This window comes from Stylophora pistillata, chromosome 7, assembly GCF_964205215.1.
Source record: "Stylophora pistillata chromosome 7, jaStyPist1.2, whole genome shotgun sequence".
Classification (NCBI taxonomy): Eukaryota; Metazoa; Cnidaria; class Anthozoa; order Scleractinia; family Pocilloporidae; genus Stylophora; species Stylophora pistillata.
In genome coordinates this window covers 35,147,905-35,160,716 of record NC_142525.1, presented here as the reverse complement: position 1 = coordinate 35,160,716, position 12,812 = coordinate 35,147,905, and the positions used below count along the sequence as shown (strand labels likewise).

Genomic DNA, 12,812 nt, shown 5'->3' with positions numbered 1-12,812 from the left:
CTACCAAGGTTAATCTGATACCTGTGGCTTTCCTCTAGACTCCAGTGTGTAAGCACAAATACAATCAAAATGCACCTCACTTTGTTCTCATAAAAGTTTGATGTGCATAAAAGCTTAAGCTTTTATCGTTTTCGACTTGCAAGTAGTAAGTAGCGATATGATTTTAGCTGGGTATATCCTATTTATTCTCTAATTCATTAGTTATCTTACTTAATTATTTAGACACGACCCCACAAGCGAAGTGTCGTTTTTAATACTTATCGTGTATAAATAAAGATTATTGATTGATTGAGTGCAAGAGGTCACCTTCTAAAATATTTGTTGCAGCGAGTTCTTCCTAAATCAATAAAGTGTTCACTTGCGTTATACATCTACACACACAGTTTTAGTTTCAATAGGAACTGAACATTTTGCTCTTTCCCACTGTTACGCATAAACAGGGGAACAATGGTATCGACATTCTACAAACAAGAACCACCAAAATCATACAGTGATATTGGTCAATAAAGGTGCTGTAAACAAAAAAATTAATGATATCACACAAATGATAACCCTGCGGCAGCCGGTGGAAGTTTTACCGCCCAGATAAGTCCGCCTGTTGCATACTTTTCGGACAGTTTTTTTTTTTTTTTTTTTACATCTACTACACTATGGAAGTGACTGTATGTTACTCTTTCTCACCGGATGTGTGGAAGAGTTGACTGACAAACGAAGATAATTTTGATTCCAAACAGCCAGTTTTGGGTTAGGAGTCCATGTATGGGAATACATTGGAATACATTGGAATACATTGAAAATATATACCGAGCTCAGGACATTTTACGGGGTCATACATGGACTCCTAACCGGTGAAGAAGAAGGCGCCATTTTTGATTTGATTAGTGGTGTTTCACCATAGTTAGTAGAGGGGAACTGGTTATGAAACCCGGCAAACTTCAGAAGGTCGGTGTATTGTTTCGCTTTTGAGGTTGAACGGGTCCATCACGTGATCGTGACCCTGCACATCATAAAGCAATATGGCGGACGAGACAGACGGGCTGTTCATGTTTGGTGATGATTTAGAAGCTATTTTGGATGTTTTAGAAGAAGATGAGAGAATAAAAGATGACTTCACGGAAGCAGTGAACCTAGTAAGTGTTGAAGATTTTATTTTTGACTCGAATTATCGACAAATACACTCGAAAGTGTTCAAAATGTTTCTTTAAACAGTCACGACTTTCTTGTATTTTGCATTTATACAGCCAGTAAAAATAGCATGAAATGTGTAGGCTTTTTGCAGAATTTTGATCTCAGTACATTTATCAATTATTTAAAAAGTAAATTGGATTCAAAAGCAAAGGAAAATAACCATAAAGATCTCAAAACCATGAACGATGTTTCCCTATAATCCACCCTTTGCTACAACAATTTCTTGCCTAGACTTGGCTAACTCCGAACTTTCTACATTATTACATGGTATGTGTTCAGTGTATTCATTATTATCCCCCTTTTTAGGCCCAGAATTATCATATCGTTTGTGAATGTGGGAAAAGCTACAAAATCAAAGCTGGATATGATAGACACAGGACCGCAAAACATGGGAACACCGAAAGTGAGTCCGCTACACTGTTCACAACCAGCCTTCTCGCCGAGATGGTGAACAGGGCTGTACAGAGTATTAAAGAAAGGAAGGTGTTCAATTTAAGTATTAAGAATGAGCTGACTGTATTGATATTTGAATTAGAGGAAAGATCTGATGAATTCTTTTATCTCAAAACAATCTATGAATCACTAAGAAAGAAAGGAGATGTTGAAAAGTTTTATTCTAATTTTTATGGAACTGTTGCATTGAATGCCACCAAGTACTTCAAAGGACTCACATGAAATGCAGCAACATTGTTGGCAACCAAGGTGGCAGACACTATGATAGCAAACTCAAAAAAACAGAAGTTATCTTCTGTAAGCAATGAGTCCATCCATGAATTGACAAACAAACAAAAGGCTGGGCTACAATATGTGAGCGGTTATGTATTGCAAAAATTGCACAAGAAATATTGTAAAGTTAACTCTATTGAAAGCCAACAAGCGACGACCATCCTTAAGGCTGGAAAACTGGATAGCATGAACTTGAACACACAGAAACAGGAACTGATTTCAAGCTTGAACAGAGGGGGGCTCTGGACAGTTACATTGCCAGCTTTTTTGAAGACTGATGAATATTTCAGGCAATCAACTTCAAAAGCTGGTTTACAGAGAATTGACATTGTTGGAATTACTAAAAACTCAACTACAGACAGTGATGTCTTGGCCAACTATCAACTAATTGTATCCAAAGCAGACTGTGATTCATACAGTCATGTCCAAAAAGATGTTTTGCACAACATTGTAAGCTTATATATCAGAGTAAGGTCATTCTCCTATGCTAAAGATATTGTTCAAAAATATAAAATCAAGGCAAAACAAAGGAAAAGCACGTCTCTACGAAAGGAAATAAGTAGAAGTTGCAAAGAAAATGAAGAGGAAAGACAGGAGTAATAAGAAAAGACTGCATTATTTATACTACAGATTGTCCAATTTTTCCTAATTTTGCCCATAGTTATGTTTGCTAAACTTTATCCCAAAATGGCGACAATTTTGCTATTCTTTTGGGTCAATGTTAATTGGCCCTTGTCTCGTTTTAGGGTAAATATTCTTTTGAATTCTGCATAATTATGTGAACGTGGCCAAGCGGGCTAATTAATAGGCATATAAAAGAATAATAACAATTTTTGCCATTTTGTTGTATAGCAGTTGTGAAAACGAGACTGTTTTTAGCATATTTATTTTGATAAAAATGTAATTTATCTTTTTGTACATTGCAATTAGAGCTTTGAAGGGAAATGTTTTCTGCCAAATATGGTTTAAATGGACCTATTAAGCGAATTTAGTCAACTGGTGAGGTTCCTCCTGCGTGCACAGTAAAGAGGTGCAGAAACAATTAGTGCAAATGTCCCTCATTATCATGCCTCCACTATCATTGTTTTAATTAAAGTGAAAAAATGACAAAATAATTAAAGAATATTTCAGCACAGTTCGTAACATTTCTTACCAAAGCTTAACATTTTAAATCACAGAAATGTTCATAATGTGTTCCTGTCATTTTCTATGTTGACTTATTGTCTGTATTGAATTATCTTAACCTCATATCTTACTAATCTTACGTACTTACACGTAACAATTTTTAAAACATTTCAACCAAAGTTCATTGGTGGTCATAACAAACTACAAGCAAATTAAAAAACATGGAATCTACAAAGTCTTAAGAGGGAATGACTGCACTTGTTCATAAGTGTGTTAATTAATCTCCTGGCCCCGGTTCTTCGGAAGATGGTTAAGTTTAACTCAGGGTTAAGCCAGATTTTCAGCTGGTTAACTCTAATCCTGGATTAGCACTAATCGGCTTTTCAGGAACTGGGCCCCACATTTTATAAAAATTTAACACAACTGCTCATTCTACTTTTGAACACAACAAATTTAACTTTACATCATATTTGAAAATATTAATTCCTTTTCTTTTTACATGGTAACTGATCGTTGGTTACTTGCTCCCATGCCCTGCGTTTATCTTGTCTTCCTCGAGTGTTTCCACTTTGACAAGATATTGTCCTTTGGACACGAATGGTATTGTCATTGTATCCAAATGTGCGGATGTCTGGGTTTTCATTTCTTCGCCCCAATTTTCTTTGGCTACCAAAGTATTCCTCAGCTGGGTCCTGGCAGAAACGTTCTGGCAGAATCTGTGTCAAAATACACATTGTTTTCAACCAAGTTTCTGAGATGGGCTATTGAGACTTTGAAAAAAGTCAAAGCAAAAGGGAAGCACCTTGATGAAATCACAAACTCCTCAAATTTAGGTAAGTGAGAGCTGCGAAATAAGTGTACAGAGTTTTCAAAAAGGATTGGCTATTAGCCAGTATATGGTTAGTTGCATGCATTCTGGGATCTTGGGGCATGCTGCCCACAAAGTATTGTTTCTGGGAGAGGGGATGACACAGGGGTGAGAGGACTCACCCCCCCTCCATGTTGTGATGCAGGTTCAATTCCTGGACTTGGCATGAGATGTGGGTTGACTCAGTTTTTGGTTCTTGTCCTCACTCCAAGAGTATTTTCTCCAGGTCTTCCTGTTTTCCTCTCTCTGTAAAAATCTGCAAAAAATTTTTTTTCTTTCTGTTCTTCTATTTACCTCCCTGTCATGGGGAGCATCGCATATGGTCTTAGGCAATAAAGACCCAGTTACCCCCTATTGAGTTGGTTTGTACTTAATCTATTTAAAATGTATGGGCTCTAAAATTCTATCTTATGCATTTGTTTGGAAGTATATGCAAAGTGATATGATAGTTGGTTGGCTAGGTAAACATGAGCTAGGTAGAGATTGAATGGGTGCTCAACCAGCGTGAAAATGTAATTTAACCTTAAATATTTTTGTGGATGTTTATGCGAAAATGGCCTTCAAGGAAGTTGTTTGTTCAGGAAATTTGTTGTTTTTTCACAACTCAAAATCAAGGTAGTTTTTTTTATGTTCTAAAATGGTGGCCAGTACTTAAGGAGAACCCTGAATGTTTATGACTTTTTTTGTCCCTTCCTCTCCAAGCATCCGAATATAAAAAAGAGACTTGAAGAAACCTCAGAATTTTTTTTATTTCTTATCTTTGATAATCAATCTCAAAATGACTTTTGTCTCCTACACGAAATATAGTTTCTAGTTGTGTGATAGTGGGAAACAATACACCTGTATACCTTCTTAGAACACCCCAGATCATTTTTGGTGAACTGACAATACTGACTTTAGTAGTAGTAAAATACTAATGAACAACTTCCTTAAAATGGTTGAAAAATGTTAATTTTGTTTGTAAGAGTTCATACTTATCCTTCATTAGAAGTAATGTGAAAATTAAAATGATTACTGACTAATATACAATTCTATGGATTTTTGTTTAGTGAGTACGTTGCTCAGCGACACATTATCTATTCAGAATGGTAAATATCTCAAGTTTATTCCTTCACTGGACCAACTTGGCAAGACAATTTATTTGATTATTGTTCAGCTCATATCTAAGGGTCAGTTTGACCAGGCTTTTTGTCATGCTAATGACTTGCTCAAGTTCATTCAAGTGGTCAAGTCCTGGAAAAACTATGATGGTGGAAAAATGGAGAAGGGGCTCTCTTCACTCTCTCTTCGAATAAATGGATGGTCTCCATTGTCAAATAGAACTCCTTATCTTGTGGAAGGAAAGTATTCTACTGTTTGTTACTAGTCAGTTTGTGAGAGGTGATGGGTGAAGTACAACTGTATGTTGCCATTCAAAGTGCAGTTTTTGATTCACAGTTTTGTTTTCTTCACAGAATTCACATTCTGAGAGAATGTGTTACAGTTGCACAGCAAGCAAGCAAGGTTATTCATGATGCTCTTGAAGACCCTGATATTCCTTTATCTCATAATGAGCTGTGATGGCTGGGTAGTACTGTTTACCATGTAGGCTGTGTGTCCTATCAAAGCGACTGTTTTACTGACGGAGTGCCATTGCTGGCTCTTGCCTGTGATGAGTTAAAAATCTGTAGCTTTGGAGCTGAAACAGAAGAGAAAATCATTGTCCAAGCTGAAGAGGTAAAGTCTGTTCAATTGATGAAGGTACTATAATTTAAAGTTTATTGAAATAATTAATAGTTCAGTTGAACTATGGTTTGACCCTATACATGAGAGTTTTCCTCGCTGAAAATGTTACATTCAAGTATTGTTTCAAGACTGTCTTATGGGAAGCAGGTGTTCTAAGCTAGAACAAGGTCCTTTCATACAGTCAACAACTTCCAGAATTCGACAAATTTCTTAATTACTGGTAGCTAAACACATGTAGAAGTAAAGAACAACCCAGCACAGGAGTATAAAGGGGTTTTGGAAGACTTTAAGGGAAACTTTGACAAAAAGTTTTGTGCTGAACTTTTCAACTTACTAGCCAAGTGGCCAGTGACATCTTAGATGTTACAGCAATTTTAGTTTGTTTACTAGCCAAACTGGCTGTTGGAAAGCAGAAACCACTAGCCAAAACTGAATTTCCACTAGTCTGTGGCTAGTTGGCTACCATTAGTGTGGAGCACTAGAGGGGAGTAACCTTTTCATGAACTGGTATTCTTTCTAGGGGGAATCACCAACACTCCCAATCAGTTCATGATTCTGAAACTGAAATAAGCTGTGACAAGATAGGCCTTCCAGCTCATAAGGTCAATTTGCTATGGGTACAAAAATGAAACAGGTTTGCGATGAACCAAATAGGAACAAGAGTGGGTAAGAGGGGAAAACTTATTACTCTTTCACTCCCAAGATTTCATTCATAATTCTCCTTACTGTCTGCTTCACAATTTCTATGATCTAAGTTTGGAGAATTTGGTATTAGCTTAACTTATAATCCCTTTATCAATTGGTATTTGTCTTTATTCTCATTACTTGTCTGTTTGATATAGTGTTGATACAGTAAGGAGAAATTCTGTCTTGGTCACTCATTGGAGTTAAACGGTGAATGTAGAATAAGTTGCTGATCACAAATCTAATTTTGGCTAACAATGACATGGTGAGTTTTGAAAATGTTTATTTGGCAATGTTTGAAAAATACTTTTCAGGTGAAGCTACTCACAAAGTATGCCTTGCTAGTTGACTGTCAAAGAAGAGCCGGAAGAATCAGGGATGCACTAAAGACTGCTTCAACTGTGGTCCTGGTAGCACTGAAAACAGCCTCTGATGCCCACACCCTAAACAGCAAGTCAGACAATGGGTCTCAGTGAAACATGAGCTGGTGAAGGATCTACAGGACGGAGAAAAACAGTCTGAGAGATGCAGGTTTGCAATAGAGTTCAAAATAAATATTAGTATTTTGATGTCGATTAACTTAAAGCTTATGAGTTTTAAGCAGATGTCAGATCATACTGTGTAAAAAAAAGGTTACAAGAACTCCAGAAAATTGGTTTTAATTTGTTTAAACTTGATCAAATACATGCATGTTGTTTTCATAATCAAACAGAACATACATACATGCAGCAAATATAAGGATTATTCCATGGGAAGTGCCCTCGAACGATTTCTATTCACAAGTTGCGATGCATCAGAAAAGGGAGGAGTGAGTTTTTTATGCATTGCAGCAAGTGAATAAAAATTATTCAAGCACTATCATAACATAACCGTTGAAATGTGGCAGATTCCTCACCTCAATACACCAAAATCCTAGTTTTTGGCTCGTTCAAGGCTTCAAAAGGATCAGATAAAATTAATTTAAAGAGGGAAGAAAAAAATGGGGGGAATTCTAATATTTTAAGGTTGACTCTGGAGAGATAAGGCATAGTGATAAAAAAAGACAAAATGATATAATCATTATGGTGTTGAAGAATTACATAATTAAAGTGAGATTGAGTAAATTGGAAACTGTCTGAAGAAATTTCTTGGTTCTTTTTTCTTCTCAGAACCCTATGCAGTTCATTTGCAGAGCAAGAAGATGCAAAAGATGTAGAAGGAAGCCAGCTCTGTTTTGTTTTGCAGGAAGAGCTTGCTTGTTACAAGACCAAAAGGTGACAAAATACCTTCTTTTACATTCTGACTTCTTCTTATGGTTTCCTCTTTCATAAGTGAAGTACAACTGTACCTGCCAAAATGTTTGATTGAATTGTTCCAAACTTTTTCAGCTATGACACAGCAGTAGAGCAAATTGCTGTCATCAAACAGTTGAGAGAGCGGTACGTTGTTCACAAAGATGAGTTTCACTATGCATCAGCTGCATTAGAACTTGCTATAGCCCTGCATAGCTTAGGAGAGGTAGACCTTGAAGAAGAGAGGTAAGTGTCTAATCCTGTATAGGTTTAATGGTTACCAGCTGACATATAGGCCAGGGCTGTTGCTAACTGTCAGCTGCTGGTGAAATTTGCCAGAAGAAAAGTGGAAGTCGGCAGCTGGATTTTTGGCCAGCAATCACCTGGTAAAGCACAACCGGCCATTCCAAGGTTACACACTTACAATTACATATGATGCGCGATCCTTGCAGTAGATAGTGCTATTTAAGCAATAGTGAAAATCAGACCTGAAAAAAAAATCAGGCCTGTATGGGATTGGAACCACTGACCTCTGCGATACTAGTGCAGCGCTCTACCAATTGAGCTAACAAGCCAACTGGGAGCAGGCCGTTAAGTTGATTCGTAATAAACCCGTGAAAGTGATAAATTCGATACAATGAAATATATGAAGTTCATATATTTTGAACTGCGGTATGAGATACGTATGATGCACGATCCTCGAAGTAGATAGCGCTATTTAAGCAATAGTGCTACAGTGTATTTAAGCAATAGCGCTATCTACTGCGAGGATTGTGCATCATATGTATCTAATACCGCAGTTCAAAATATATGAACTTTCATATATTTCATTGTACACTTACAATTGTTCACCGCCTTTGAGCCACCTCACTTGAAATTTCAGCCAGTAGCCTAACTTCTTAGCTACCAGCCTGAAAGGCCTAGTGCTGTTGGACAGGATGTTAGTCCATGGCAGGCAGGGCTCCAATTTAATAAAGTTTGGTATCCAAGCTCACAAGTTACGATATCTCAAATATTGAACATTTTGATAATAACAACTAGGACAAATTAAAGAGTAGCTGAAACTGCATACTGACCTCAAAAACGTAGACAATTATCCACCTATTTTATTTCCCTCTCTTTTACCATGATTAGTCAAGAACAGTACATCTACAGCACATTCTCTAAAAAGAGTTAAAGTTGACTTAACAACTTGAGTATTCTAAGTATTCCTCTGAGAGTCGGGCCTACGTGCTCTTTGCCCTGAGGTCTACTGATGTTTAAATATGTTAGAAAATTTTACTCACCATGTCGGGTTAGTTGGACAAATTTTTAGTAACCAAACGTTGAAAATTACTAACCATTGGTTAATGGGTTACCATTAATTTCGAGCCCTTGCTTGTAAATCCACAGCATTTAAGTTGCTATTACCAATCCATACTCATGGTTGGAAAGGGCCAGTATGAAACTAGAGTGGGTTGCCTGAGAACAAAACACAGTGGCCTTGGTTAGGACTCCAAAACAGTCCTCTTAAATTGGAGTTCAGCATGGTAACCATGGATTGACCAAGTCTCCTATTAATTGTGAAGAATTTTTATCATCTTCTTATTGAAAGGACAAAGTTGGTCATTCAAACTGTCAGTTACTTTTATTAAAATGAATCTTTACTCAGCAGACACCTTGATGGGCAGGGACAAAAAAAATTGATCCCTTTCAAGTACATCAAATCTGCATCAAAAGAAACCTAGACCTGCGTTGAGCAGACACTGCAGGGCTCAACACTAATAGTAGCTAAGTTTCTTTAGATCTGCACCGCAGTACTGTCAAGAAGCTGGGGAGACTCTAGAGCAGTTATTGGACTCAACAGATAGTCAGGATGAGGACAAAAACATGCATTCACATTTGCTGGATAGACTTGGTGCTGCATATTTATGGCAGGCTTTGCTTGAGCACAAAGATGCAGTAAATGAGAGAGCAACTTCAGCAAGGCCAGAGCTTTCTGACAGTTATGAAGGAGAAGAGGAAAGTACTGGAAACTTTTTTGATTAAGATCTGATCTGACAATTTGATGACCCACCCAGGTCTCAAATTTGGATTTCTTGAGGTCGTGCTGGCTGCAGGCTATCTGTTAGGCCACTGAGTGTGCCTCCAACAAAGAGATGCACTGGGGCAAGAAGTTGATTTCAGTTAATTTGAAGTCTAGAGTGAACATTACTTATACAGATTTTATATTGTTCCTTGTTCAACACATTTTCAGGAACAAATTGTTGTCTTTGATGAAATCTCATGTGCCTGTTTTACAATAGACATGAATTTTGTAGTCAGTTTTTCTACAACAACAACATACTGTACCTGTACGTGTACATGGAGGACCGTGCAGAAGGGAAAGGGGCCCTGACATTGCACCTCCGGTGCATCCCCAAAAGCACCTCATTCCCTCAAAATATCAGACTGTCAAATGAAATGTTGGTGTAACTTTTCAGATAGAAGATATCTGCCTGGAGCAACCATTTATGGAATCACTTTGTGCAGCTTTGGAAATGTGGACGTCACTAAGGACCAAATCACTGCAACAAGACACCAGTGGAAAGGTAAATGTTTCCTGGAAAAAGCATTTTAGGGCTATGTAATATATTTTTTTACTTTAATTTCCAAAACATTAATATTTTTTCACTGGCAGTGAGAATTCTTTATTTGAAAACAAGTGAAACTGTAAAATTCCAAGAACAGTTTTCTTTCATGGGGAATTTGTTGTGAGAACTAAATAGGTATCAGCTTTTGATACTTTCAGATGTTTTACGATAGGTACTTAAACAATTTGAAAGATTTGCCATTAAAGATTTATGGATTACTAAAATTTAAATGCTGTGCTAAGTCTGCACTCAAACAGAGTGCCCACCCAGCCCGAGGTTATCCTGGTTTCCATTGAATTCACCCTTTAAATCCCAAGACCTAATCACTAATTCTCCCCTCTAGCTGCTACACATTTCCTTGTAAATAAGTTATAAGAATTTGGTGTTAGATCAAGAGAACAACTTCTACATGATAAGTTCAAGTATTCTCATTACCTGTTGAATCATGTATGGGCTTTAAAGGGAGAAGATACATGTTTAAATCATTTCTGGGAGTTAAAGGGCTAAGCAACTAGGCGTATTACTACTCCCCCAAGATGGGATGCTAGTCCATTGCAAGGTTATCTCCTTCCCCCAGCATTTCATCACTTGGCAGGCTTTTCATCTGTACTCCTGGTTACAGAGAGGCACGTGATAGAAAAGAAAGCTGTGTTTTGCCCAAGTGGACACAGCAAAATGACCCAGCCAGTTCTCAAACCCAGACCTCTTGACCCACAGTGCAGCATACCAACCATTGGGTTACTGCATCTCCCACTGTATACAATACATTTAATCTTGCATGAATGTTATTCTCACTGAATTTTTTTTTTTTGTTCTAGGTTGACCTGGACCATCTTATTAATCCTGAAGAGACATACCATTACTTGCTTATCACTGCTGAAATGTTTGGGCTTTTAAAACAGGTGAAACCTGCTACGTACTTTCATTGGTGACGATTTGGATTTCCCACAGGCAATTAACTGTTCATGCAGTCCTGTCACAACATGACCATGGCAATAGAAATGTTAAAAAAAATGTTTCGGTACAAGAAATGACAGCAGTTTTAAGAGATTTAAGAGAAGCCGCCAGAAAATTTCGAGATTCGAAAATCAGTGACGAAAAATCGAATTTTTTTCTATTTTGCCAAAACATCCCTTTCTGTGTACTAGTTTCGAAAAAAATATTTTAAAGTTCCAGCGATTTCTTTTCCGGCTGAAATTTTAAAAAGTTTGAAAACTCGTTAAAACAGCCGTTTTCGCCTTGCCTAAATGGACAAATCGTCACGCAACTTTAGGAAGATGTTGGCAGCGCTAAGCAAGTCTATTCACCATCAAACTTTGCACAATAATTACAATATCCCTGCACAATAAAAGAATATAAAAATTTTTCTGTAGTTCTCTTTGGTATGATTTTTATCGCCGTTTTTATAGAGGCGTACATTGCACGATGTTTTGGGAGAAAAAATGAAGACTAACTTTGACCGGTTTAAACGACACCTGGTACCTAAAATTTCGACATTATAACCATACCAGACGAAAGCTCATTTATCAAAATATACACCTGGAAAATTTGGCCGTTGGAAATTAAGTCTTGTCTCGGTAGTTAAATAAAACGTGATGCCACCCAAGCGCCATGTAAGCGTGCAGAATTCGATGTTCATTTCAAACTAATTATAAAGTCAGCTTTTCGAAAATACACAGAAAAAAATTAATGACCATTGAAAGTAGTCAGTATCGTTGTTTCTTTTGTGCAGCTGTGAATGTTAACTAAAGTCGTTTTTAATTTTTCTTAATCACGCGTTAAGTGCCAGCATGTCTCTTAACGCGACTCAGTGAAGCGGTTTACGAACTTAAAAACATTCCGAAACATTTCTTGACAAAAACATCGCTTCTTATACTTGAAGAAATGATCTGTTCAGTTTATACTGCATATCCAAAAGTAAATTTCAACGTATTCCTAAAACTTTAACTTAGTAAAAGAGAAGTATTTTGGGTTTGCTGACTTATATGTGACCGAAAACGTAGATAACATTTGAAAATTCTCGTAAGTTCATCCTTAGCGTGACCATTTTGCGTACGTGACCTAACCCCTGATCCAAATTGGGTAACCAGTAAATTTTACCACTTAGTTATGTTAAGCCTTTTTCAGCTTTTTGCTCACTTCGTCAAACTCTTATTAAAAATATTTGGTGCTACACTGAAGAATCCGCAAAGGAAAGTGCACTGGAAACACGACTGAGAATTTCCCTGGGAAAAGCAATTTGAGATGGGCTGCAAGTGGTCAAATTTAACAGCTGCCAAAACACAGTTACATATAGTTTTAGAAAAGCAAACTCAAACATAACCGAACGTGCAAATGACTAGCACCTTACGGCACTGTTAAAGCAAGTACATACCCGTTTTAGTGTAAAAAAATATGTGGCCTTGGTCGACGCCGTGCAACATGTACAGCGTAGATAGCCGTGAGATTATTCCAAAGAGGGAGCATCAAATTACTGCGAAATCACAATATGTATTTGAGTTCCACACATGCACTCATGAAACGCATATGCAATGCGTGAGAAGCTTCCTGGCAACGCACAAAGTGTACCTTACATGCGTGTGACGGCTCAATAATTATTTCAGCTCGCTGCGT

General features: G+C 37.3%; 3 protein-coding genes across 4 annotated transcripts in view; 2 read left to right on the top strand and 1 right to left on the bottom strand.

Moving 5' to 3' along the window:
- Positions 1 to 806, bottom strand: part of LOC148727610 (serine/threonine-protein kinase Nek11-like) — a 3,793-nt gene extending 2,987 nt beyond the window's left edge. The window contains exon 1 of one of the 2 annotated variants that reach the window (XM_088728226.1): positions 682 to 806. In XM_088728226.1, the coding sequence (XP_088584352.1) occupies positions 682 to 791 (110 nt within the window). In that variant the 5' untranslated portion in view covers positions 792 to 806. Of the gene's footprint in view, positions 662 to 681 lie in introns of those variants that run through there. The other variant, XM_088728227.1, reaches the window with a different exon arrangement.
- A 153-nt stretch (positions 807 to 959) lies between these two features.
- LOC148727609 (uncharacterized) lies at positions 960 to 3,274 on the top strand. Its single transcript, XM_088729012.1, has 2 exons — positions 960 to 1,130; positions 1,495 to 3,274. The coding sequence occupies exons 1-2, from the start codon at positions 1,017 to 1,019 to the stop codon at positions 1,861 to 1,863; spliced, it is 483 nt and encodes a 160-aa protein (XP_088585138.1). The 5' UTR covers positions 960 to 1,016; the 3' UTR covers positions 1,864 to 3,274.
- A 384-nt stretch (positions 3,275 to 3,658) lies between these two features.
- LOC148727608 (uncharacterized) lies at positions 3,659 to 5,336 on the top strand. Its single transcript, XM_088726503.1, has 2 exons — positions 3,659 to 3,872; positions 4,957 to 5,336. The coding sequence occupies exons 1-2, from the start codon at positions 3,659 to 3,661 to the stop codon at positions 5,271 to 5,273; spliced, it is 531 nt and encodes a 176-aa protein (XP_088582629.1). The 3' UTR covers positions 5,274 to 5,336.
- The last annotated feature ends 7,476 nt before the right edge of the window (positions 5,337 to 12,812 follow it).

Bases quoted from the DNA above. Each gene is read 5' to 3' on its own strand.
- LOC148727609 (XM_088729012.1), top strand. From the start codon at position 1,017: ATGGCGGACGAGACAGACGGGCTGTTCATGTTTGGTGATGATTTAGAA. The intron at 1,131-1,494 runs GTAAGTGTTGAA...CCCCCTTTTTAG, and splicing joins TCACGGAAGCAGTGAACCTA to GCCCAGAATTATCATATCGT.
- LOC148727608 (XM_088726503.1), top strand. From the start codon at position 3,659: ATGTGCGGATGTCTGGGTTTTCATTTCTTCGCCCCAATTTTCTTTGGC. The intron at 3,873-4,956 runs GTAAGTGAGAGC...ATTTTTGTTTAG, and splicing joins CACAAACTCCTCAAATTTAG to TGAGTACGTTGCTCAGCGAC.